The following is a 27,005-nucleotide window of genomic DNA, read 5'->3' on the forward strand; positions in this document are numbered from 1 at the left end:
CCCACTACCCCGTGGGCTTCCCCTATCACACTGTGTAATAAATATCTGGCCTTGTCTATCTCCTCCCGTGCCCTGTGCTTTGTATTTGCAAAGCAAATGCAAAGAGCTCATTAAATGTTTGCTGGATGAATGGAGGAGATGGCACAGGGTTCAGGCTCTGCCACTTGTGCAGCCTCCGAATCATCTGGTGGGTTTGTTGCAAGGAGTCAGGAGTAAATGGATTAATTACAAATAGTGCTTAGGACAATGCCCAGAACACTGTAAGCACTCAAGTAACTGATTTATTTTCGTCATCTTCACAGCGGCCAAGGTACATAACAACGTACCTTATCGCCCTTTTAAGGGCCTCTCCCACGTTCGCCTCTCAGCGGAAGTACCCGCTCAGGGCTCCGGAAGTAGCCTCAGAGCCCCTCAACAACATGCCTGCAGAGCATTCTTCCGGAGGCGGTTACAGACATCTCCGAGACGCAAAACGAGTTAGAGCGTCCCTTGGGGTTTCCATGGTGCTGCCCTTACCCTCCAGTCTCTCCGCTTCCCCTCCCGCCTGAGCGCCGGGAACGGTAAAGGCAGGCGGCCGGTCCCAGCCGCGACGTAGGCACCGCTTGGGGGAGGGGCTGGGCGAGTACGTGACGCTCTAGGCGAGCTCGTTGGCCTCTCTATGGTGCCGAGCGCGCCCGTGCGGACGTTGCCCCTTTAATCGACAGAGGGCGGTGCCCAGGAGGTCCCGCGAGAGCTGCGGGGGGCGGGGGGGCGGTGCCGAGGCTGGGGGCCGGTGGCGGATGGAGCCCGCGATGGAGCCGGAGACTCTGGAGGCGCGAATCAGTGAGTGTCCGGGAGGGGCGCGGACCGGAACCGGAACCGGGGGCACGAGGCGGGCCCCTTCACGGCGGGGGCGGGGTACGGGGCGCCCCCTCCCCACGCCCCGCCCCCGGCCCGGGAGGGGCGGTGTCCTCAGTCGGCCCCTCAGACCCTGGAGTGATGGAGGACCCCGTCCCCTGCGCGGTTCAGCGGTTGGAGCGGGCGCCGCCCACCTGTCGGATCCCTGGGCCACGACCCCTGGGAGGGGGAGTGAGCTGCGCCCCAACCCCCCAGGCTCACATTGCTCCACGGAGTAGCAGCCCGGGGAAGGAGCGCGCGAGCTGTCCCCCGGGGTTGCATCTCACACCCGGGAAGGAGGGACCCTACAGTTCTCAGGCCCGGAATCCTCCACTCTCTGGCCCTGCATGGCGTTCCTGGAGCACGCAACTACTCACATTTGCTCATTACCCCGTCCTGGAAGGGAGGACCCATTGCCCCATTTGATTCCTCCCGCAGGTCCCAGTCTCTGGCCACACAGTGAGAAACCCCCACACCCTACAGGCTTGGAAGGGTCTTAGACTCCAGAAGTATTAATAACTCCAAGCTCCCTGTCACTACCTTCAGCCTGGCCCCTCAGCCTCCAAGATGCCTTTCCCAGCTCTTGCTGAACTTCCTTCAAAGGCCTCTACACCCCTTTTTTTTCTTGTTTCTCCTCAGACACAGCTTCCTATTGCTTAGGCTTCCTAGCCCCCGACCCTCCACCTGAGCTCCTTAACCCACAGCCCTAATGATCCCCCGCTGTCACAGCCCCGCTCCTGGACTCTGCCCCTGAAAGCCGTAGCTGGCTTCTCACTGGTCTAGTGAGGGCTCTCTCCCAAGGCTTTAACTGCTGTTGGGGCCTCATCGTTGCCAGGGCTTCAGGGAAGCCTCTTGGACCCGGGCACACTGGCCACTGTCTAGCGTGGTTTGGGGTTATGGCCAGCCCCTTTTAAGGCAGGCTTGAACAGAATTGAACCATGAGGTTGGCCCCAGAACCAAACCTCTGGGGATGTTTGAGAGTCATCCTGGCCAGCAGAGGGGCAGGGGGTGGAAAAGGGGCACTCAGCAGCCCTTGACCGTTGTGAATGCCACAAGTGTCCGCCTGGGTCTCAGCAGCAACTGGGCTGGGGGGATGGGTGTGCCCCTGGCTAACTGATCTCAGACACAGGACTTGAGCTGTGGGTCATACAAAACATTCTCAGGTTTAGCAACAGTGGGGGTTTTCTGAGAGTCCAGAAGAGTGTAAAACCAGGCAGAAGTTAGAGATACCTGGGTTTGGCTGGGCCCTGACACATTGGGGCTGGAATTTTCTCCTTTCCTTCCCCTTTGTGTCCTAGGAGAATTGTAAGATCTTCCCTCTTCCCTTGTGGAGGCTGGAGGTAAAAGGTAGCTTCTTTATTTATTTATTTATTTTTATTTTTATTTTTTATTTTTTTTGAGACGGAGTCTCAGTCTGTCACCCAGGCTGGAGTGCAGTGGCGCCATCTCGGCTCACTGCAAGCTCCACCTCCCGGGTTCGTGCCATTCTCCTGTCTCAGCCTCCCAAGCAACTGGGACTACAGGTGCCTGCCACCACACCCAGCTGATTTTTTTTGTATTTTTCGTAGAGACGGGGTTTCACCATGTTAGTCAGGATGGTCTCAATCTCCTGTCCTCCTGATCCACCTGCCTCGGCCTCCCAAAGTGCTGGGATTATAGGCGTGACCACCGTGCCCGGCCTTTTTTTTTTTCCTTTTCTTTTTTTTTTTTTTTTTTGAGACAGGTTTTTGCTCTTGTCACCCAGGCTGGAGTGCAGTGGCACAATCTTGGCTCACTGCAACCTCCTCCTCCCGGGTTCAAGTGATTCTTCTGCCTCAGCCTCCTGAGTAGCTGGGATTACAGGTCTGCGCCACCACACCCAGCTATTTTTGTATTTTTAGTAGAGACGGGCTTTCACCATGTTGGTCAGGCCGATCTCGAACTCCTGACCTCTGGTGATCCGCCCACGTCGGCCTCTCCAAGTGTTGGGATTACAGGCGTGAGCCACTGCGCCTGGCCTGGTGAGGTAAATGATGTTATTGCCAGTACTGTAGAGTGGCAGGGTGGAGCCTTACCCTGTTGTGAAACACCTCCCTCCCTCTCTAGGTGTTCTCCCCAGCTGCCTGCAAGGGAGGGTACTGCCCTCGGATAGAATTAAGAGGGCTGAGGGTCAGGGGCCAAGGGCCAAGGAGGTCGGTCGGATCTCCTTGGACCTGGAGGCCCTGGCTTTCAGCCAGATGCAGGGGGAGAAAGATGATGTCTCATGATGCCAGTGCTTCCTCTTCACTGGCGTCGGACCCCAGGAGCAGCCCAGAATCAGCTTCTCTGACCTCACTCCCACTCACGTGTCTCTGACACTTGAAGGACTTCCTGTTTTAGGGTCTTCCCGCTGGGTGTCATTGAATGGGCAGTGATTCCCTAACTTTAGACTGGTGTTCCCCAGGTTTTGGGGACTCGGAGGCAGAGTAGACAGTTACCGTTACCCCTGGGGTGGGGAGGGTCATATTCGTGGTATCCCCAGGAGGTCACCAGGGGCTTCGTTTTTCTGAAGGACTGGAGGGTCTTATGTAGCTCCTGGGACAGAGATCTAGATCCAGAGAGAACATTCGTCCTTCTGATCTCAGTTCAGGTCTGAGAGCCCTCCCAGAGAGCAGCCCCCAAGGGCTCCAGAGCTCTCCGAGAGCCCTCTGGGAGAGCAGCCCCCCACCCCCTAGGCTTTCTGCACTTCTCCTTGCTTTGCTTTGCTCTATAACATTTCGCAACCGTCTGCAGTACTGCTGGGTTTGTTAATCTCAGTATTCATTGTTTCTCTTGTTGGGCAGTGAACTTCAGGAGGGCAGGATTTTGTCTGTTCACTGCTGGAGCCCCAGCACCCAGAATACTTAAATCTGAGTAGGATGAATGGCTGCCAGCCACTGGGATTCCAGGGCTTTGGGCCCCCTGCCATAACATATGGCCCAGGGCAGGTGTCACATGCTGGGTCAGTCCCCAGCCTCCTGTTCACACATCCTTCTCTGTTCTACCTCCTGGGCTGTCCTTCCACATCCTCAGCTCAGTGCTTAGGCTTGGGCAGAACTGGCTGGGAAGGGGTGATAGTTAGAGGTGGGGTGTGGAGAAATGAAGATCGGGCTCTGGCTATCCCCATGGCCTTCCCATGCAAAAAGTATTTTGTCATCCAAAATCCATATTTCAGCAGGTGCAGTGGCTCATGCCTGTAATCCCAGCACTTTGGGTGGCCGAGGTGGGTGGATCATTTGAGGTCAGGAGTTCGAGACCAGCCTGACCAACATGGTGAAACCCCGCCTCTACCAAAAATATGAAAAAATTAGCCGGTCATGGTGGTGGACGCCTGTAATCCCAGCTACTCTTAGGAGTCTGAAGCAGGAGAATCCCTTGAACCCAGGAGGCAGAGATTGCAGTGAGCCAAGATCTCACCATTTTAGTCCAGCCTGGGCGACAGAGGGAGACTCCTTCTCAAAAAAAAAAAAAAAAAAAAAAAAAAAAAAAATCCAGCAGGTGGCTCACACCAGTAATCCCAACACTTTTGGGAGGCCAGGGTGGGCTGATCACAAGGTTAGGAGATCGAGACCGTCCTGGCTAACATAGTGAAACCCCATCTCTGCTAAAAATACAAAAACATTAGCCGGGCATGGTGGCGGGCGCCTGTAGTCCCAGCTACTCGGGAGGCTGAGGCAGAAGAATGGCGTGAACCCGGGAGGTGAAGCTTGCAGTGAGCCGAGATCGCACTACTGCATTCCAGCCTGGGCAACAGCACGAGACTCTGTCTCAAAAAAAAAAAAAAAAAAATCCATATTTCATTACAACTTTACAAGATGGGGAAATCGAGGTTCAGGGAAACATGTAACCTAGATTGTTGTTTAACCAGTATTGGGGGTTAAAGGGGTGACCGTCTGGTTGTGTTCACACCCACTTCATGTAGACCTGTTGGCCCTCTTTCCTTGCCACTACCCATTTCTGGATTCAGACTTCCCCAGAACCTCACCCCTTGCCTGCCCTCAGCTGCCTGCTCATTCATTCATTCATTCATTCATTCATTTGCCAAGGGGAGACAGGTGTGGACATGAGTGGCTGGGATGCAGTGCTGTAGCAGGCTGGGGGACATGAGAGAACTGATCCAGCACTGCTACCCTGGGCAGGAGTAGAGGATTAGGGAAGGGGACACCGGAGCCACCCCCAAGGGAATGAAGGCTTTCTGAACCTGGTGTGATGGTAAGACCCACAGTCCTTACTGAGGCCCCTCATCCTCTGCCTCGTGTGGCTACCCCCATCTTTCCTGCCCATGCAGCCATGTGCGGGTCAGAGGTGGACCAGCTCCAGCCTGGGTGACTCCTGGCCCCTGCTTGTGTGTTGCCTCTTCCAGGCAGTCTCCCCAACCCCAAACTGAACTGAGTCCCCTCCCCTGTGTTTCTGCAGCTCCTTGGCTCTGTCACACTTTATTGAGAACCTAGCTTCCCTTGGCACACTTCCTGGCTACACGGCTCCTTGAGGCCGGCACTCTGATTTTTTTCTCCCTTACTTCTGGATCTCCTCTGAGCATAAATTCCATGAAAATTATGGAGACACTGTTCTCAGCAGAATCAGAGGAGATGGGGCTGGCCTGATGGGTCCAGCTGCAGGGGTGGGAGGAGTGGGGAGGAGGGAAAGAGCCCTGACCATAGTCTCTAAAAGTGGGGCCCTTAGGAGAGCAGCTGTGCTCATCTGTCTGTTTACACCCGCGCTCAGGTCTTGAGGCTGTCTGGGCAGGAAGGCAAGGAGAGAGCTTTCCCACATGCTCAGTCACACTCCCCTCCCACTCCTGACCACACCTTTGTCAGGGTCAGGAGCAGAAAAGCAAGAATCCCACTGCCAGGCCACAGTGACCCCAGCTCTCCTCTTCCAGATAGAGCCACGAACCCCCTGAACAAGGAGCTTGACTGGGCCAGCATCAACGGCTTCTGCGAGCAGCTCAACGAGGACTTTGAGGGGTAGGTAGCCGGCCCTGCTTGTTTGCACTGCCCTGCACTCTCCAGAACCCAGTCTCGGGTACAGTGGCCTGGGTGGGTGGACACCCGGTTTTCATTCTGAACATACTCACAAAGTGATGAGGACAGGGTCACTTGGTACTGAATGCTGTTTGGGTGTCACTCTCTGGGGTGGGCCTTGCTGGATCCATGTAACAGGTAAAGAAATCAAGGCTCAGAGGACTCAGATCTGCCCCTACATCTCACAGGGAGAAAATGCTAGTCCTGAGCTTGGTAAGTCCTAGGCCTGCTGGACCCGCAGCCAGTGCTTTGTGGGGAAGGGCCCCCCAGAGGGAGAACTGCGTGTTCCCCAACTGGGAGGAGGCCAGTAGGCCCTTTCCTCAAGGAAGAACCAGAACTACCTGTGTTAGAATCACCTAGAATGTTGGCCAGGCACAGTGGCTCATGCCTATAGTTCCAGCACTTTGGGAGGCCGAGGTGGGCGGATTACTTGAGGTTAGAAGTTTGAGACCAGCCTGGTCAACATGGTGACACCCCGTCTCTACTACAAATGCAAAAATTAGCTGGACATAGTGGTGCATACCTGTAATCCCAGCTACTCGGGACGCTGAGGCAGGAGAATTGCTTGAACCCAAGAGACAGAGATTGCGATAAGCTGAGATTGCGCCACTGCCCTCCAGCGTGGGCAGCAGAATGAGATTCTGTCTCAAAAAACAAAACAAAGAATTACCTAGAATACTTGTGAGAAATGTACATTCTTAGCCAGGCATGGTGGCGCACATCTGTAATCTCAGTTACTGGGAAGGCCAAGGCGGGAGGATCCCTTGAGGCTAGCCTGGGCAACATAGCAAGACCTCATCTCTTAAAAAATTTAAATAAAAAGGGCCGGGCACGGTGGCTTATGCCTGTAATCGCAGCACTTTGGGAGGCCTAGGCGGGCAGATCACGAGGTCAGGAGATCGAGACCATCCTGGCTAACACGGTGAAACCCTGTCTCTACTAAAAATACAAAAATTAGCCGGGCGCGGTGGTGGCGCCTGTCCCAGCTACACGGAAGGCTGAGGCAGGAGAATGGCGTGAACCCGGGAGGCGGAGCTTGCAGTGAGTGGAGATCGCGCCAGTGCACTCCAGCCTGGACGACAGAGAGAGACTCCGTCTCAAAATAAATAAATAAATAAATAAATAAATAGGCCGGGTGCATTGACTCATGCCTATAATCCAGCACAAGGCAGGCGGATCACCTGAGGTTGGGAGTTCAAGACCAGCCTTACCAACATGGAGAAACCCTGTCTCTACTAAAAATACAAAAAAAAATTAGCTGGACATGGTGGTGCATGCCTGTAATCCCAGATACTTGGTAGGCTGAAGCAGGAGAATCACTTGAATTCAGGAGGTGGAGGTTGCAGGGAGCCGAGATCGTGCCATTGTACTTTAGCCTGGGCGACGGAGTGAAACTCCATCTCAAATAAATAAATAAATAATAAAAAATAAGGTCAGGTGTGGTGGCTCACGCCTATAATCCCAGCACTCTTGAGAGGCTGAGGCATGCGGATCATGAGGCCAAGAGATCAAGACCATCCTGGCCAACACGGTGAAACCCTGTCTCTACTAAAAATACAAAAATTAGCAGAGTGTGGTGGTATGTGCCTGTAGTCTCAGCTACTTGGGAGGGTGAGGCAGGAGAATCACTTGAACCCGGGAAGCTGAGGTTGCAGTGAGTCGAGATTGCACCAGTGCACTCCAGCATGGTGACAGGGTGAGATTCCATCTCAAAAAAATAAATAAATGCCCATTCTTGGGCTGCCCCCAGACTCGACTCTCCAGTGGGGGGTTGGGAGTGGACATTCTTTTGTTTTTTTTTTTTTTGAGACGGAGTCTCGCTCTGTTGCCCTGGCTGGAGTGCAGTGGCGCCATCTTGGCTCACTGCAAGCTCCGCCTCCCAGGTTCATGCCATTCTCCCGCCTCAGCCTCCCGTGTAGCTGGGACTACAGGCACCCGCCACCATGCCTGGCTACTTTTTTTAGTAGAGACAAGGTTTCACCTTGTTAGCCAAGATGGTCTCAATCTCCTGACCTCATGATCTGCCCGCCTCGGCCTCCCAAAGTGCTGGGATTACAGGCGTGAGCCACCGCGCCCGGCCAGGAGTGGACATTCTTAGTGGGCTCCCCTGGTGATACTAAAGTTTCGGGACCACAGACAGTGGTGTGTGTGTGTGCTTTGGAGTCATGCTGCTTGGGTATGAGTCCCGTCCCCTCTCTTAGCTGAGCAACCCTGGGTGAGTGGTTGTCTCCGAGAGTCAGTTTCTTCACACTTGAAGGAACTTCCCATGGTGAGGCAGGAATGACAGTGCTGCCTGCCTTATGCAGCTGAGGCAGGAAAGTGTGAGCCTCCTCACGCATGACCAGTTCAGCACCTGTGAGCTCTTACCGTCGATGGCAATGGGTCTTTTACAGTCTGGTAGATGATGTCACCACCTCCACCATGAAGCTGCTCTGATTTGCCACAGCAGAACATCCTTTGCCATCTTGAGTTCGCGGGGAACTGTGTCAGCCCGTCTCTCATGGCATATTGTAGTTGTCTCTATGGCAAGCCAAGCCAAGGATGTGACACGTGACAGTTCTTAGGCCAGCCCAAGAGCTGAGCTCACACCTTTTGAAGTTCCCCGCCTGCACTTTCTGCCTGGCCCTGCCTTGCCACAATCCCAGGCCATATCTGATCTGGAGAGGGAGCTGGGCCTTTGCATATGCCTGCAGAAACCTTGGAGGGCTGAAGTCTCAGTGACAGGCTAGAGTGGTGACCCTCCTCTGGGGGGTGACCAGGGCTCCTTGGAGGAGGGCTGCAGTCCCGGCGGGCTGGGGTCATGGCCCTCCCCTAGGGTGACCGGGACTCCGTGGCGACTGTGGCTCTGTGTTGTTCCTCCCACCCAGGCCTCCACTCGCCACCCGACTGCTGGCCCACAAGATCCAGTCCCCGCAGGAGTGGGAGGCGATCCAGGCCTTGACGGTGAGAAGGGGAGAGACCACCATCTGTCCCCGGCCATGTGATGACACCAAGGGAGGCCAAGACTGAAGTTCTTGGGGTCCATAAGGCTCTTCAGAGCCCAAGAGAGTTGTGCTAAGATGGCCCAGGATAGAGGTCCGGGCCCACCCCAAGGGTCCCACCACAGCCAGCGGGCTGGCCTCCCACCCCAGCATCCATACACGTAGGCCTCTTGCTGAGCAAGGGCCCTCTAGGGTCATCTGGTCCAGGGGTTCCTTTCTTCAGCTGCACATCGGCTGCGTCTCAAGGAATCGTATTCAACACATGGAATCAGGGCTCCACCCAGACCTGCCGAGGCCTCACTCCTGGAGTATCTGCATGCAGAGATCTGCACGTTTGTAAAGCTAAGGGGTGGCGCTTGGGCTCAGGCCTGAGGTTCTGCATCTGTTCAATAGCAGAGGAGAGAGGGGTGTACGTCTGTGGCCTCCAGCATGGGCCACATACCAACCCACCATAGAGCAAAGCTGATTTTAAGTGGTGGTAGAGAAACAGTTTCTCTTTTAATGCTTATGTGTTTAACTGGGTGCAGTGGCTTATACCTGTAATTTCAGCACTTTGGGAGGCCAAGGCAGGAGGCTTGCCTGAGGCAAGGAGTTCAAGGCTACAGTGAGCTATGATTGTGCCACTGTACTCCAGCCTGGACAACAGAGTGAGACCCTGTCTCTAAATAATAATCATTATTGTTATATATTTGTTTTAACATTTTTTCTTGAGTATAATTAGTCCTATGATTTCATAGATATACCTTAGGATGAGGCCAAGGTACATGTTGCTCATATAAGGTTTTTTTAAAAAAGGACAAATAGGCCGGGCACAGTGGCTCATGCCTGTAATCCTAGCACTTTGGGAGGCCGAGGCGGGCGGATCACCTGAGGTCGGGAGTTTGAGATCAGCCTGACCAACATGGAGAAACCCCGTGTCTACTAAAAATACAAAATTAGCCAGGCGTGGTGGCGGGTGCCTATAATCTCAGCCACTCGGGAGGCTGAGGCAGGAGAATCACTTGAACTCAGGAGGCAGAGGTTACAGTGAGCCGAGATCATGCCATTGCATTCCAGCCTGGACAACAAGAGTAAAACTCTGTCTCAAAAAAAAAAAAAAAAGGAAAAATAGTAAGAAAATAATGTACAGTTGGTACTCAGATGTGGGGCCTAAGCTGTGAACGGGACTAGAGCATTGCTACAGATTGGGCATTGCTGGGCACTGTAGGTCGCCTGACCCTATCTCCCAAAGGGGTGATGATCAGTCCCAGAGGGCGCTGTGACTCGGAATCTTCCATCCTCACAAGCCGTTCCCTCCCTTCTGAATGCCCACCCATGGGCTTCTGGTCCCTGGCCAAGGCGTGGGAGGGAGGCCGCGGCCTCTGATGCTCCTGGGCGTCCCCTCCCATCCCCCTTCCCTACACAGGTGCTGGAAACATGCATGAAGAGCTGCGGCAAGCGGTTCCACGACGAAGTGGGCAAGTTCCGCTTTCTCAACGAGCTCATCAAGGTCGTGTCTCCCAAGGTTGGTGCCCCCAGCCCAAGCTCAGACCTGCCCTATCAGATGTGGGGAGAGGAAAGAGGACCTTCAGACTGTGGAGCAACTTTTCCAGGGAGCCTCCCGCTGGGGTGTTACCTCAGCCCCCCCATTAGAACTCAGACCTAGGACAAACACAGATCCCTTCTCACAGTCCCCTCATACCTGATTCTGGGACAGCCTGGGGTCTCAGAGGAGTGTTTCCAGGCTGGCCAGGGGCGGGGCAGCTGTGGAACTGCCCGGTGCTTAGGGAGAAATGATCCCAGGGAATACGTACAGCTGACAGATGGCTGTTACGTGTCAGCGATTTCTGGCCTGAAATCACTCCCTGTGGACTTGGCCATAGCACCCTACCTGGTCTCTGGCAGGTTTCCCTGTCCCCACCACACAAGAGCACCCTCCCTGGACCTCAGCATCCAAGGCCACAGACTTGAGTGATGGAGCCTGCTGGCTCCAGACGGGCCATCCCCAGCTCAGCCCAAGGAATCTTCCCACAGACCGTGAACATTTCTTTTTTTAAAAGTTTTTTGGAGACAGAGTCTTGCTCTGTCACCCAGGCTGGAGTGCAGTGGCACGATCTCTGCTCACTACAACCTCCACCTCCTGGGTTCAAGCAATTCTCCTGCCTCAGCCTCCCAAGTAGCTGGGATTACAGGCGCACGCCACCATGCCCGGCTAATTTTTTATATTTTTAGTAGAGATGGGGTTTCACCATGTTGGCCAGGCTGGTCTGGAACTCCTGACCTCGTGATCCGCCTGCCGTGGCCTCCAAAGTGCTGGAATTACAGGCATGAGCCACCATGCCCGGCCTACCTACCAGAAACTTTTTTTTATTTTGGACAAGGAGTTTCACTCTTGTCACCCAGGCTGGAGTGCAATGGCGTGATCTCAGCTCACTGCACCCTCCACCTCCTGGGTTAGAGCAGTTCTCCTGCCTCATCCTCCCGAGTAGCTGCAATTATAGGCGCCCACCACCACACCCAGCTAATTTTGTATTTTCAGTAGAGGCAGGGTTTCACCATATTGGTCAGCTGGTCTTGAACTCCTGACCTCATAATCCACCCGCATTGGCCTCCCAAAGTGCTGGGATTACAGACGTGAGCCACCGCCTCCGGCCTACTGTGAACATTTCTTAGGCTGTTTGAGTGACAGCCCACACCCTTGGCCCTTCTTTGCTCAGACCCATCCTTTGACCAGAGCTACTGAATGACCCATATGGCCTCCCATTCTCCTCCCAAGAGGGGACTTTGGTGTGAGAGCCACTTTCCCCAGCCCAGTTTTCTGGTAGGAAATGGGGAGTAGGCCCAGGGCCTCCCAGTTCCACCCTCACCCCTCCCTGGGCAGCCTGGAGGCCTCTGGCTCCTCCTTCCTGGGATGTCAAGGCTAAGTCCCCAGAGCCAACGGTGAGCAGGCCTGTCCCTCATGTCAGTTCTGCATCCTCACCATGGTGCCACCCAGCAGGTGGGGAACCAGACACTGAGGGCTGACCCAGCTAATAAGTGGCAGGGGTAGTAGGTGAACTCAGTCTACCCCAGGCTGGTTGGGTGGGGCTGTGAGGACCCTGTAGGCCAGAGGGCTTCCCGGGGAGTCCTGGGGAGGCAGTAGGGTGCGGACAGTGCTTGAGGCTGAAGTGAGTGGGGCCAGGCAGTATCAGAGGCCTCCCTACTGTATCCCTGAAGTATCTGGGCTCTCGGACATCGGAGAAGGTGAAAAACAAGATCTTGGAGCTCCTCTACAGCTGGACAGTGGGCCTGCCCGAGGAGGTGAAAATCGCAGAGGCCTACCAGATGCTAAAGAAGCAGGGTGAGGCGCACAGAGGGTGGGGGGGTGACTGGGGCCTGCCCTCCCCTCCCCCACCATTAGCTGGGGCTCCAGCAGCTTCAGGGGCTTCTGAGCCAGCAAGGTCATGGGTCTGTCCTTTAACTCCTGGAGAACATACAGCTAGTGTGGCCTTCTGTGCTCTGCCTGAGGCTAGCTTGGGTGGAAAGAAGGTGAGTTCGAATCAAGCTTCCCCTCAAAGAGTGGTCTCTGGGGAGTAGCCTCAAAATATGGGTCCCCAAACCATCTCCCCCAGGCAATTTTGATGGGGTAGGTAGGAGCAGACCCAGGCCACCAAGAGTCCAGAGCCAGCATGCTGGCAACAGACTGACCTCCCTCTTCTGTCCTGCCCTTGCCTGCCCCCATCCCCATGTTACCCCTACCTGGGTGGGACATATGGCCTGGGACATATTGACAGCCTTTCTGACACTCATCTAATCCAGGGATTGTGAAGTCCGACCCCAAGCTTCCAGATGACACTACCTTTCCCCTTCCTCCTCCACGGCCCAAGAATGTGATCTTTGAAGATGAGGAGAAATCCAAGGTGAGACTCCAAGGACGCGCACTGGGGACTCCAAGCCCAGGTGGGGGTCTGTGGGTTCTGGCCCCTAGCTGCTCTGGCATCAGCCGTTGGAACAGAGGCACACACTGAGCCCAGGCGTCGTTGTGGATGATGGGCGCTATTTACTGGGCACTTGATGTGTGCTGAGTGTGTCCCATACAGCATCCCCACGTTTAATAAATAGTGTGTCTGGTGTCCTTGGAGTCTGTTTGAGGGCATTTCATAGGTTGATCAGGAGTTTACATATCTCTACGTATTTTGACCTTTTCAATAAGAATTTTACTAATTTTTTGTTAATGTTAATAAAATTAAAACTTGTGGGTGAAAAATTAAATAGCCCAGGAGGAGGTAAGATTAAAATAAAGAGGTTAAAGTTAAAGCTCCCCTCTCCCCAGTCCCAGCCCTAGCGCTGGAGGGTATCTACTGCTAAGGCTCTCATACATTGTCCCAGAAAGGTTTTCAGCCACGGAGCAGCATTTGTTGATTACTTATTTCTGCCAGGCGCTGTGATGTGCACCTTACACGCAGTGTCTCCACTGGCCTGTGACAACCCTATCAGATGTCAATAAATTCTCACCATTTCACAGAGAGCTTAAGTAACTTACTCATGTCCCACAGGCAGGAAGCGGGGAGCCATCATGTGACTCCAGTCTTCTGACCCCTGGCCCAGGTGCTGCCCTCACGGTCACATCCCTCTGTCTCTGCAGATGCTGGCCCGCCTGCTGAAGAGCTCCCATCCCGAAGACCTCCGCGCAGCCAATAAGCTCATCAAAGAGATGGTGCAGGAGGTAGCAGCTGAGCCTAGAGCACAGGGAGGAGGCGGGATGGGGGTATTGAGCTGGGCCACCGAGATGGGACTGTATGTGTCTTCACGTGGAAGGAGCCCTGCAGTGACCCAGGGCTGGCACAGCAGAGAAGCTGATGGCTGGGCGACCAGGGTGTGCAGGGAAGAATTCCTGGCAGCCTGGGTGACTTGCTCTGGATGGGCCTTTGGGAGGCTGGCTACCTCTTCGTCAAAAGTTAGAAATGAATTAAGCCTTAGTATATTTTTAAAAACACGTAAATATATGTAAGTATGTATATGTGTATGTATATGAGATTTTTTTTGAGACACGGACTCACTCTCTTGCCCAGGCGGGAGCACAGTGGCATGATCATGGCTCACTGTAGCCTCTACCTCCTGGGCTCAAGCAGTCCTCCTACCTCTGCCTCCCAGGCCTCTGGCACTAAATACATGTGCCACCACACCTGTATAATTTTTGTATTTTCTTTTTGGTGGAGAAGGGGTTTTGCCATGTTGCCCAGGCTGGTCTGGAACTCCTGGGCTCAAGCAATCTGCCTGCCTTGGCCTCCCAAAGTGCTGGGATTACAGGCATGGCCAAATGTTTAATTTTTAAGTAAATATACATATGTTGCTTGGGTGCCTGCTGAAACTTTTTTTTTTAATTGAGACAGGATCTCATTCTGGAGTGCAGTGGCACGATCATGGCTCACTGCAGCCTTGACCTCCTGGGCTCAAGCCATCCTCCCACCTCAACCTCCCGAGTAGCTGGGACCAAAGGCACACACTACAACACCCAGCTAATTTTATTTTTTGTAGAGACAGAGTCTCCCTTTGTTGCCCAAGCTAGTCTCGAACTCCTGGACTCAATGTCCCTCCCATCTCAGACTCCCAAAGTGCTGAACAAAAAGTTTCAAAACTGAGGCCGGGCGCGGTGGCTCAAGCCTGTAATCCCAGCACTTTGGGAGGCCGAGACGGGCGGATCACGAGGTCAGGAGATCGAGACCATCCTGGCTAACACGGTGAAACCCCATCTCTACTAAAAATACAAAAAAAAAAAAACTAGCCGGGCGAGGTGGCGGGCGCCTGTAGTCCCAGCTACTTGGGAGGCTGAGGCAGGAGAATGGCGTAAACCCGGGAGGCGGAGCTTGCAGTGAGCTGAGATCTGGCCACTGCACTCCAGCCTGGGCGACAGAGCGAGACTCCGCCTCAAAAAAAAAAAAAAAAGTTTCAAAACTGGATGTCGTGGCTCATGTGTATAATCCCAGCACTTTGGAGGCCAAGGTGGGAAGACGGCATGAGGCCACCTTTCACTCTGCAAAGGAGGGGCACAACTTTCACTCTGCAAAGGGGCAGGGGAAAGCCAGGCCACTCCCGACAGCAGCCTTTAAAGGCACGGGCTCCCCCATCTGCCAGGCACCGACACTGGAAGGGTCTTCGTGCTCATTTCTAGGCTGTACCTGATGACCACAGAGGTCCCCTTCCACTGTAAAGTACAGGAACCTCCTTTGAAAGGGCAAACACAAGGAGGGCAAGAGTCACTGAGAACCACAGTGGAGGTGTAGGGCCCTGGGCCTTCAGAAGCACCTGGTGAGGGGATTGGAAACCCAGGTTCCTGGGCCATCTTGGGAGATCCTGATGAGCTTGTGCAGAGGCCTGGGCACTGGGGGCTTGGACCAGAGCGCCCTTCCTGGGCATGAGGGGCTTCTGGCAGGGCCTGCTGGAGCCCCACCCGGAGTCTGATCCCACAGTCACCCAGCTGTCAACCCGGATCCCAGCACGCACTCTCTCAAGTGGCAGGAGGCAGTGCCTCGTCCAGGCCAAAGGTTCTCAGGGGCCCTTGGCCAATGTGTCCCCAGGACCAGAAGCGGATGGAGAAGATCTCGAAGCGGGTGAATGCCATCGAGGAGGTGAACAACAATGTGAAACTGCTCACGGAGATGGTGATGAGCCACAGCCAGGGTGGCGCGGCAGCCGGCAGCAGCGAGGACCTCATGAAGGTGCACCTGCCTCCCCGACTCCCCACTCCCCACCCATTCCACAGCCCACGCAGACCCTGACCCGCCCACCCTGCTGCCCTCAGGAACTGTACCAGCGCTGTGAGCGGATGCGGCCCACGCTCTTCCGACTAGCCAGCGACACAGAGGACAATGATGAGGCCTTAGGTGAGCCCGGGGCAGGTGCTGAGGTCAGGTCCCCCACTCTCCATCTCCTGCCCCGACCTCCCCCAGGCCTGCTAAGTATCTGCGGTTGGAAGGAGCCACCACCAGGGGGCCCCCCTTCTCCAGCACCAACCCTGGGTTTTTCCACTCTGAGGACACAGAGGAGGGGCCGCCCCGCTATTGAGAGGCCCTGTGGGCCAGCCCCCTTAACAGGCACCTCATTTACTGCCCGCAGCTGCACAGGAGGCAGAACCATCCCCTTTTCACAACTGGGGCTAAGGGAGGAAAATGACTTGCCCAGATCACAGAGCAGAACCGTGGCAGAGCCGGGGGAGACGGAGGGCCATCTGCCCCTAGACCTTCCTCCCTGGTGAGGGCGAATGGAAGCTAAGCGTGCATCCCACGGCCTGGGCAATTCCAGACCTGAGCCTGAAGGCTTCTGCCAGGGCCACATACCAGGTTCTTTTCCTTGATCTCTGCCCACATGTCAACCTAGGCCACTTGGGCTGCGGTCTGGGTACCATCCCCTCCCTCGTTAAGCAGGAGCCCCACCCAAAAGCCTCACTGCCCAGATTGCCTCACACCCTGGCACCCGGGCAGGCAGTGTTGCTGAGGGCCTCATTGGTGCCAGGCACTGTTCTAGGCCCTCAGGGATCTGGCACTGACCAAAGTTTGCAAAAGGCTGGGTGCGGTGGTTCACACCTGTAATCCCAGCACTTTGGGAGGCCAAGGTGGGAGGATTGCTTTAGGCCAGGAGTTCAAGACCAGCCTGGGCAACATAGACCCAGTCTCTATTTCAAATATATTTGTATTAAAAAAAAAAAAAGGTTGACAAAAGCTTTCTTGTGGTAGTTTAGTGAGAGGAGACAGACAATAACCAAGTCCATGAGCACCGACAGTTTGTCACGGTGGTAAATGACATGAAGAGAAGCAGGGAAGGGATGAGGTAGTGCAGGAGGGGTTTAGGACAGGCCTCCCTGAGGTGAGCCTTGGGTGAAGACCTGAAGGCAGTAAGGGATGAAGCTGTGCAGAGATCCGGGGCAGCCAGAGAGCACAGCTGGAGTGGAAGCCTGGAGGCGGGAGCGGGCCCAGTATGTTAAGAGACAGCCCAGGCAGTATGGCAGGGAGCGAATGAGGGGAGGGTGGGAGATGAGACCAGAGAGGTAGCGGAGGGCCAGAGCCTCAGCAGACAAGATGGGCTGTTCCCCTGCCCCTGCCCCTACCCCTTCCCCTCACATACAGGCTGTGATGGATGTGGGGTCCTCGTCCCCTGCCACCCAGAGGCCCCCACAGTCCTTCAGCCTGGCCTCTCCCTTCCTGCCTGTTCCAGCGGAGATCCTGCAGGCCAATGACAACCTCACCCAGGTGATCAACCTGTATAAGCAGCTGGTGCGGGGTGAGGAGGTCAACGGTGATGCCACAGCCGGCTCCATCCCTGGTGAGAAGGTGGCAGGAGAGCTGGGAGGGCACCCATCAGGCTGGAGGGGCACAGAGAGTGCAGGATGGTGTGCTGTTCTCAAAGCTGCTGGAATGACTGCCAGGGTGACCCTGGCCCCTTAAGATGGGAAGGCCCCAGTGAGGGAGCTGGGGGTGAAGTCTTTGCCAAGCCTGCAGCTGTGGGGGAAGAAGTCTGGATGTTGCGGGGGGAGCTGAGGGTTTGGTGAGGACAGTCAGAAGAAGGAAGGCTTTCTTTGACAAATCTGGCACCTGTTGTGTAGGGCTAAATGACACCCCCCGAGGCTTTGTTTATCAGAAAGTGGGAGGGGGTTTAGGAAAGTAAACATTACAGACTCAGTTCTAATAAGAGTAAGATAGGAGCCTTGGGGGGGTCACAAAAGGGGTTAGAATTGGTTCTGTTAGGGAGAAGTGGGGATGGAGGCGCCACACGGAAGCAGCCAAGTTTCATCAGGGCCTTAAGGATGGGTAGCAGTTTGCCCAGTAGAGCTAAGAAGGAAATACATTCCGGACAGAAGTACCAACATATGCCAAAGAGAGGTCCTGTTGAGCAGCTTCCAGGCAGGAGCTGGTGTGGCCAAGGAAGGGGAGGCAGGAGGCCAGTGATAAAGCGTCAGGGTTAGGTGCTGCTCCCCCGCAACCCCTGGGCTCCAATAGACACGTGTACACCCAGGACTTGCCAGCCTCTTCTTTCCCACCCCAGGGAGCACCTCGGCCCTGCTGGATCTCTCAGGCCTGGATCTCCCACCTGCGGGCACCACCTACCCAGCCATGCCCACCCGCCCTGGCGAGCAGGCCAGCCCCGAGCAGCCCAGTGCCTCAGTTTCCCTGCTTGACGACGAGCTCATGTCTCTGGGTGAGGAAGGGGCCAGGCCTGGAGGAGGGCGGGCTCAGCAGCAGATGGGGCATGATCCCAGGGCGCACTCACAGCTAGCGGAACACCAGCACCATGTACCCCAGGTGTCAATCCTGCGGGGCACGTGGATGAGCATTAGGCCCACTCCACAACGGAGGAAACTGAGGCTCGGGGAAGTTAGGAGCTTGTGCGAGGCCACACAGCCAGAGGGTGAGGCTGGCAGCCTCTAAGCCGGCCTCAGATAAGCTAACCAGCATTCAGGCTCTGGCAGCCTGGGGGAAAACCAGGGGATTTCCCTGCAACAGGTTAGAGCCTGGAATTGGGAACTGTCTGGGCAAAAGTTGAGCAGTTTCTTCATCCACCAAGAGGAGAGGGAGAGCTCTGGGTTCCACAGCACCCAGAGGCTCCAGCGAACTAGCCAGAGCACGAGGGACTCGGTGATCCAAGTTGGTCCAGGGCCAGGCCTGCTGTTACTCCCGGGCAGGCTCAGGCTCACCCCGGGGAAGCAGCAAAGCAGTCCCAGCTGCCCAAACCATGTTTGGGTTTCAAGCTGCTCTCAGGGCAGCAGCCCCATCAGAGAGCTGAGATCAGAAGAGCCTCCTCCTGAGAGCCACTGAAGGGATGAAGAGCAGAGGTGTTAGGGCCCATCAGAGGAATCCTCAGGGATGTGTTGGAAGCCAAGAGTCAGACTGTGGTCTTCTGAGCCAGTTCTGAAGCAAAAACCAGACCTGAAGGCCTTGAAGAAGTTATGGGGGCCTGGGGTGTCCTAGGCGGGGTCTGCCTGGGTTCCAGGAGTGCTCCCTTAGGTGGTGCCCACTACTGCATTCTGTCCTGTGTTAGGTGGTCCTGTCTTAGGTGACCCCGTCTTAGGTGGCCCTGTCTTAGGTGGTCCTGTTTTAGGTGACCCTGTCTTAGGTGACCCTCGCAGTCTCCACAGGCAGGCACCGTTAATAGCTCCACTGCACGGCGATGAGGAAATGGCAGCATAGAAAGGCATGGTGGAGGCTAGGTGCGGGGGCTCACACCTGTCATCCCAGCACTTTGGGAGGCCGAAGCCGGCGGATCACGAGGTCAGGAGATCGAGACCATCCTGGCTAACACGGTGAAACCCCATCTCTACTAAAAATACAAAAAAATTAGCCGGGCGTGGTGGCAGGCACCTGTAGTCCCAGTTACTCAGGAGGCTGAGGCAGGAGAATGGCGTGAACCCAGGTGGCGGAGCTTGCAGTGAGCCGAGATCATGCCACTGCACTCCAGCCTGGGCGACAGAGCGAGACTCCATCTCAAAAAGAAAAAAAAAAAGAAGAAAGGCGTGGTGGCTCACGCTTGTAATCCCAGCACTTTGGGAGGCCAAGGCGGAGGGATCACTCGAGGTCAGGAGTTTGAAACTAGCCTGGCCAACATGGTGAAACCCCGTCTCTATTAAAAATACAAAATTAGGCCAGGCACGGTGGCTCAAGCGTGTAGTCCCAGCACTTTGAGAGGGCAAGATGGGCGGATCATGAGGTCAGGAGATCGAGACCATCCTGGCTAACACAGTGAAACCCCGTCTCTACTAAAAAATACAAAAAAATTAGCCGGGCAAGGTGGCAGGCGCCTGTAGTCCCAGCTGCTCGGGAGGCTGAGGCAGGAGAATGGCGTGAACCTGGGAGGCAGAGCTTACAGTGAGCCCAGATCGCACCACTGCACTCCAGCCTGGGTGACAGACCGAGACTCCATCTCAAAAAAAAAAAAAAAAAAAAATTAGCTGGGCGTGGTAGCACATGCCTGTAATCCCAGCTACTGGAGCGGCTGAGGCAGGAAAATTGCTTGAACTGGGGAGGCGGAGGTTGCAGTGAGCTGAGATGGCGCCACTGCACTCCAGCCTGGGTGACAGAGCAAGGCTGCATCTCACAAAAAAAACAGAAAAAGAAAGGCTGGGTGACTTGTGCAGAAAGGGCTCCAGGACTTAAGCTGGGCCCTGATCCTGAAGCCACACTCTGAGCTGCTGGGCTGCTCTAACTCATTGTTGATAAGCAAGGAAAGGGAAGTGAGGACCCGGAGTGTGGAGGGAGAGCTGAAGGAGGAGGAGAGCTGAGGGGAAAGGAGGCCCAGTTGTGAGCTCCCTTTGTGAACCCAGCAGCCAGCATCCTCCCTGAAGCCGCTTACAAGCCCCATGCAGCTGCCCCCTCTTCATTCAGAGCCAAGGGTGACGCAGGGAGAGGACCTTTACCCCGTTCTACAGAGAACGGGGTAAAGGTCAAGGGACAGGAACGCTCATGCAAGATTTATTTTCTCCTGTGGAGCCAGCCCTGGGCAGCAGCTACCTGAGGGGCAGTGGGTAGGGAAGTACTGCAGGGCCACCAGCCCCCAGCCAGCAGCTGCAGCAACACCTCCACGGGAGAAGCGAGGTGCGGCTGCACTTCCTGTCCCCGCACTGTACTGGCACAGTCCTGAGCCACCAGCTTCCTTCTGGTTTCCTCTCAGAGGCAAAGCACGGGGGCACAGGAGCCAGAAGTACCAGGGCACCCTGCAGCCTGGGCCTGGGGAATGGAGGAGGCCCTGGGGCCACAGAGGGGGCTGGTCCTCACTCTTCTTCACGGCAGGGGTGGGAGACAGGTTCCTGTCCGTCAAGGAGGGTGTTCAGGCAGTCTTAACCTCCCCCGTCTCAAGCGTGCCTCCCATCTCAGGCTCCTGAGTAGTTGGGACTACAGGTATGTGCCGCCATGCCCAGTTAATTTATTTTTTGTAGACACAGGGTTTCACCTGTGTTGACCAGGCTGGTATTGCACTCCTGGCCTCAAGTGATCCACCCACCTCGGCTTCCAAAAATGCTGGGATGACAGGCATGAGCCGCTGCACCCACCTCTTTTTGGTTTTGAGATGGGGGTCTCACTGTATTGCTCAGGCTGGTCTTAAACTTCTGGCCTCGACTAATCCTCCCATCTCAGCCTCTCAAGTAGATGGGACCAGAGGCACTGGCTAATTTTTTTTCCTTTTATTCTTTTTTTCTTTTTTTTTTTTTTTTTTTTGAGACAGAGTCTCGCTCTATCACTCAGGCTGGAGTGTAGTGGCGTGATCTCAGCTCACTGCAACCTCTGCTTCCCAGGTTTGTGCCATTCTCCTGCCTCAGCCTCCCTAGTAGAGGGGACTACAGACACCCACCACCACACCCGGCTAAATTTTTTTTTTTTTTTTTTTTGAGACGGAGTCTCGCTCTGTTGCCCGGGCTGGAGTGGAGTGGCTGGATCTCAGCTCACTGCAAGCTCCGCCTCCCGGGCTTACGCCATTCTCCTGCCTCAGCCTCCTGAGTAGCTGGGACTACAGGCGCCCGCCACCTCGCCTGGCTAGTTTTTTTGTATTTTTTAGCAGAGACGGGGTTTCACCATGTTAGCCAGGATGGTCTCGATCTCCTGACCTCGTGATCCGCCCATCTCGGCCTCCCAAAGTGCTGGGATTACAGGCTTGAGTCACCGCGCCCAGCCTTTTTTTTTTTTTTTTTTCCAGTGGAGACGGGGTTTCACCGTGTTAGCCAGGATGGTCTCAATCTCCTGACCTCATGATCCGCCCACCTCAGCCTCCCAAAGTGCTGGGATTACAGGCGTGAGCCACCGCACCCGGCTATTTTCCTTTTATTCTTTAGAGGTAGAGTCTCTATGCTGCCTGGGCTTATCTCAAACCCCAGCTTCGGCTTCCCAAATAGCTGGGATTACAGACATTAGCCACTGCACCTGGCTGGTGTCTCCGTTTTACAGAAGAGGCTGTCACCCCCCAAGATCACACAGCCAAGTGGCAGAGTTGTGTTCAAATGCTTGTAGTCAGGCCATGCTCTGTCCGAGTCCAGACTCTGCCACTTTCCAGCTGTGTGTTGTCAGGCAGGTTATTTACCAAGTCTGAGTCCATTTTCTTACCCCTAAAAGAGGGCTGAGAAGCTCACCCCTACTTTTGAAGGTTGTTTGAGGATTAAGCAAGACCAGCATCTGAAGGGCCTGACGCATCTAGAGCATCATCAATGTACTTTATCTCTGGCCTCTTAAGAAATGCATCTAGAAGAGACCCAACTGTCACAGCTTCCTGGTACCTTTGCCCTTGCCTGTCAGGTAGCACCTCGGTTTGGACCTCACGTTTTCAGGATTTGCTAGAAACAATATCCCTTACCTTCTCTAGGTCAGATCTGGGGTGAACTTGGCGGACAGTATTCCAGGGCAGGCAGAGGTCAGGCTGGCTGGTGACCTGCTACCTCCTTCCCATTGGCAGCTAGTTCCAGAGCCATCCACAGGGCCCCCCAGCCCTCCATAGTACCAGTGAGCCTCACTGGCATGTGCCAGGGCCAACAGGGTCTTCAGCGTCACCCCCAGTCCAGCCCTGTCCTCGTATTCTTGGAGACATTGTGGCTTAGCCAGCACGGTGCCTAGCCCATGGTCATGCAGCAGGCGTCCCTCAAGTGGACCACTGGTGGGCACAGAGCTGCTCTCTGCTTGCCTGGATGCATGAGGAGAGGAAACTCTTCTCCCTGCAGCCCAACCCTGCTCTCTGCTGCCAGATGACAAGTGAAGATGAAAGTCCTGATATCTGTTGTCTGTGTGCACAGTAGCTTTGGAGTGGCCTGGCCAGGAAGAGGGGAAGCGTGTGTGGGGTCAGCACAAGGGGCTGCCGGGATCTTGGTTTCTAGTTCTGCTCTGCTGCTGGTTCCCTCTGAGAGTGTGAGTTTCTCCCCTCTGTGCTGAGCATCAGAAAGGGGCAGGGAGCCCCACGCCAGCACACATGGCCCCTCGGCTGTCTGGCATCTGCAGGGTCAGCCCAGCTCCTTCACCTCTCTCCTGCTTTCCCCTCAGGCCTCAGTGACCCCACACCCCCTTCAGGCCTGAGCCTGGATGGTACCGGATGGAACAGCTTCCAGGTAGGAGGGGACTACAAACTAGCCTGGCCTGTCCCAGTCCCAGGGTCAGGGCAGCTGGGACAAGCGGCCTGGGGAAACTGAAAGGATGGGTGGGCTCTGCTCAAGGGCCCAGGACCAGGGGGTGGCCCAGGGGCCTGGAGGCACCCACCCAGGGTAGAGGGCCTCTCCTTACCTCCAGCTGTATCTTCACCACGTCTCGGCCTTGGGGCTGCAGCTCAGCCTTCGGGATTGGGATTGAGATGGGCAATCCCTCTTCCCTTCTCTTGAGGGTGACGGAGGTCCCTGGAATATAGAACCTCAACCAGACCCAGCCACCTGCATCATGGACACAGGTGGTCTGGGGTCCTCACCTCTGTGACTGCTTTCCTAGATGTCATTTGCAGGGAGGACACTGAGCCTCAGGCAGGATCAGGTGATGCTGACACCTCTCTAGACAGCCCCACCCCACCTGCATCCTTTTCCCCACAGTCGTCGGATGCCACTGAGCCCCCAGCCCCTGCTCTGGCCCAGGCCCCCAGTATGGAAAGCAGACCCCCAGCGCAGACATCCCTGCCAGCAAGCAGCGGTCTGGACGACCTAGACCTCCTGGGGAAGACCCTCCTGCAGCAGTCGCTGCCCCCGGAGTCCCAGCAAGTGCGGTGGTGAGGGCCCACCATGGCTGGCATGGGGTGGGGAGCACTCCCTGTTCCCACAAACCAGCAGCTTCTCCTGGGCTTGTCCAGGCCCAGCAGGGAGAGGCTCGTTGCTGTCTTGTTCTATAAGCAGCAGATGCCAAGCACTGCACCTGCCTCTGGAAACACAGCAGTGCCCAAGGCAGACCTGGGCCCAGCTCACAGAGCACAGTTTATGAGACCTAGGCCCACTGGCCTGGCCTCCCCTCAGGCTTTCCCAGCTCCCTTGAGAAAGGCCCAGAAGGCCAGCAGAGGGGAGGACACTGGGCTGGAGTGAGCAGGTGGGGTGCAGGGGGTAGGGAGAACAAGAGCTGCTCCTTCTAAAGGTAAGAAGACCCAAGGCCAGAGAGACAGCCACGTGTCAGGGACAGAGCCAGGAAGCCCAGCCTTTCCTGTGCCCCTGATCTCTCCATCACCAAAGAATCACTTCTTTTTCTTTTTTTGAGAGAGAATCTCACCCTGTCCCAGGCTGGAGTGCAGTGGCATGATCTCGGCTCACTGCATCCTCCATCTCCCAAACTCAAGCGATTCTCCTACATCAGCCTCCTGAGTAGCTGGGACCACAGGTGCGTGCTACCACGCCCAGCTAGTTTTTTGTATTTTTTATAGAGACTGGGTTTTGCCATGTTGCCCAGGCTGGTCTCAAACTCCTTAGCTCAAGCGATCCGCCCGCCTCAGCCTCCGAAAGTGTTGGAATTACAGGCGTGAGCCACCACACCTGGCCAAGAATCACTTCTTAATGCACTGTCTCCCCATTAAGGGAGAAGCAGCAGCCAGCCCCCCGGCTCACACTCCGGGACCTGCAGAATAAGAGCAGCAGCTGCAGCTCCCCCAGCTCCAGCGCCACCAGCCTTCTCCACACCGTGTCCCCGGAGCCCCCCAAGCCTCCGCAGCAGCCCATACCAACCGAGCTCTCACTGGCCAGCATCACTGTGCCCCTGGAGTCCATCAAGCCCAGTGAGTAGGGCTGGGGCAGGCTGGGCTGGGCTGGGTCAGCTTGCTGCCCTGTCAGGAGCTCTGTCTGGGGAAGCTGGTGGGAAAGCGGGGCTCCCCTGGCTCTGCCACTGGCCAACCAGTGGGGAGCTCTGAACAAGGCCCTGCCCTTCCCAGGAGTTAGTTTCCTTATCTGCCCCAGATAAGGAATCAGAGGACTGCTGTACAAACTCCAGGCTTATACAAGCAAGAAGACCTCTAGGGAATGGACTCTGGGCCCCTCCTTCCCCAGGAAGGCAGGGCTTAGGACACAGAGAGGTTTGGGGTCTCCCCCAAATTACAGAACTGAACCATGATAAAGACCCAGATCCAAGGCTGGGCTTTTCCAGCCCCGGAGCAGTAGGGGGACATGGCCCAGCCCTAGGCCCCGAGCAGACACATGAGGCCTGGTGGTCCTCAGATTGCCCTCTATGAGCTCCCTGTGACCAAAGACACTACCCCCGCAGTGTCCCCCAGCAGTGGGCAGAGCTGCCCCTCTCACCAGTAGGAGAACCCTGAGCTCAGAGAAGGGGAGTGACTGCCGCGAGGTCACACAGCGTGAGCCTTACCCTCGCCCAGAGTCCCTCACCCCAGCACTCCAGGCAGCAGCCACACAGCACTGGGGGAACCTGGGCTGTGACTCGGCTCTGGGGTGGGTGTCCTGCCTTCACTATCAGACTGGGGGTTCACCTGCCCTCTCTGGGCACCGCTCTGTGCCCCTGCCTGCACTACCACCCATGGTCCAGGTAAGGCCCCAAGGGAGGGCTTTGCTCTTGTTGCCAGTACAGCAGTCAGCTCCTGAGGTGAGCCAGGTGGGGGCTGGGGGCTGAGCGGATGGGCTCCAGCTCAGCTGTCCCATCTCCCTCCCACCTTCTCCCGCAGGCAGCATCCTGCCCGTGACTGTGTATGACCAGCACGGCTTCCGCGTCCTCTTCCATTTTGCCCGTGACCCACTGCCAGGGCGCTCCGACGTGCTGGTGGTGGTGGTTTCCATGCTGAGCACCGCCCCCCAGCCCATCCGCAACATCGTGTTCCAGTCAGCTGTCCCCAAGGTGACAAGCCAAACAGGACATGCTTCCATCCTCTCAAGGCAGGGTGACATGGAGCTGGGTGGGGAGCCACCTGTCAGGGGGCAGGTCTCCCTCCCTTGCTGCATGTTCAGGGGGTAGAAGGGACCAGAAGGACTGAGCCCCAGGACCCCTGGAGGGGAGCTGGCAGGCTGGGCCTGGTTCCTCGGAGCAGGGCAAGCAGCCAGGGCTAGCTATGCCCATCCTGCCGTCTGCCCGCAGGTGATGAAGGTGAAGCTGCAGCCACCCTCTGGCACGGAGCTGCCGGCGTTTAACCCCATCGTCCACCCCTCAGCAATCACCCAAGTCCTGCTGCTTGCCAACCCCCAGAAGGTAAGGGGACCCGAGGCGGTGCTGCGGGGTGGAGGCGGCCACTTCTCCTCCTCTGACCCCTCTGCCTTTGCCACCTCTTCCCCAGGAGAAGGTTCGCCTCCGCTACAAGCTCACCTTCACCATGGGCGACCAGACCTACAACGAGATGGGGGACGTGGACCAGTTCCCCGCACCCGAAACCTGGGGGAGCCTCTAGAACAGAGAGGGGCTGGGGAGAGGAAGGGGCAGAGGGACCGGTCACTGTCCAGCCTGGAGGAAGGCAGTGGTGGCCAAGGACACCCTTTGTTGCCCACGGCCATTCACCCCCAGACCTGGTGCTTCTCCCCACACCCTTGTAGCCCTCAAGTGACTCTTCCCCCTCCTGCTCCAGCCCCGCCCCTGCTGAGCCAAACCCAGTAGGAGGCTGGGCCTGGGTTTGCGCCACTGGGGTCTCCATCACCGGGACCTGGAGAGGGAGGGGCTGTGTAGCCTTGGAAGAACTTGGGGTCATGGGGAGGAAGCACAGCTGTCGGGAAAGGGCCAGGACCTCAGGCCCAGCCCCAACCCCAGCTGGGGTGGGGTCTTCCCTGCCTGTGTCTTATGCCTTATGGGAAGGCCCAGCCATAACTCGGGGGCCATGCTGGAGCTGGGAACCAGCTCAGGCCTCCTCCATAGGAACCCAGTGACTGGGGGTGACGCCTACACCCCCAGCTGTTTGCACTCTGGTGTGTGGTTTGACTCTGCTTTTCTTCCGGATTGGCCCTATGGTCACAGCCACAGGGGGCCAGGCTGGGGGAACCTCACCTGGCCCCTACTCCTCCTGGGGGGTCTCCCTTTGCCATTGGGCCCCCTGAGGGACTGTGGGGGCTCAAGGGTAATGCCCGAGGCCCATGGCCCCAGTGAGGAGCTGTGGGGCGCCTAGAGTTCTCAGTGTGTCTCCTTCATTCATTGGCCTCTGCTGGGGCCTCCTGTGGGTGTCTCACATCTGTCTATCCATCTGTCCGTGGTCAGAAGTGGGGTCAGTGTGTGAGTGAGAGCAGGAATATTTATGAAAATAAAACATCGTTTTTCCGGGA

General features: G+C 56.1%; 1 protein-coding gene across 2 annotated transcripts; it reads left to right on the forward strand.

The window, feature by feature from the left end:
* The first annotated feature begins 306 nt into the window (after positions 1–306).
* On the forward strand, positions 307–27,005 carry GGA1 (golgi associated, gamma adaptin ear containing, ARF binding protein 1). 2 transcript variants are annotated; one of them, XM_010389206.2, is made up of 18 exons: positions 422–560; positions 705–822; positions 5,756–5,840; positions 8,765–8,840; positions 10,284–10,382; positions 12,074–12,197; positions 12,656–12,756; positions 13,482–13,562; positions 15,415–15,555; positions 15,639–15,720; positions 17,048–17,155; positions 17,876–18,028; positions 22,843–22,907; positions 23,376–23,548; positions 24,339–24,535; positions 25,433–25,602; positions 25,840–25,950; positions 26,036–27,005. In XM_010389206.2, exons 2-18 carry the CDS (start codon positions 780–782, stop codon positions 26,144–26,146), a joined length of 1,920 nt encoding a protein of 639 aa, XP_010387508.1. In that variant the 5' UTR covers positions 422–560; positions 705–779; the 3' UTR covers positions 26,147–27,005. The 2 variants fall into 2 exon arrangements, with proteins under 2 accessions (XP_010387507.1, XP_010387508.1); XM_010389205.2 differs by having other exon boundaries at positions 307–822.

Source organism: Rhinopithecus roxellana, chromosome 13, assembly GCF_007565055.1.
Source record: "Rhinopithecus roxellana isolate Shanxi Qingling chromosome 13, ASM756505v1, whole genome shotgun sequence".
Lineage (NCBI taxonomy): Eukaryota > Metazoa > Chordata > Mammalia > Primates > Cercopithecidae > Rhinopithecus > Rhinopithecus roxellana.

Coding starts and splice junctions, on each gene's coding strand:
- GGA1 (XM_010389205.2), top strand. CDS start 780: ATGGAGCCCGCGATGGAGCCGGAGACTCTGGAGGCGCGAATCA. Junction 5,841..8,764: donor CTCAACGAGGACTTTGAGGG/GTAGGTAGCCGG, acceptor CCTCCCACCCAG/GCCTCCACTCGCCACCCGAC. Junction 12,757..13,481: donor AAGATGAGGAGAAATCCAAG/GTGAGACTCCAA, acceptor CTGTCTCTGCAG/ATGCTGGCCCGCCTGCTGAA.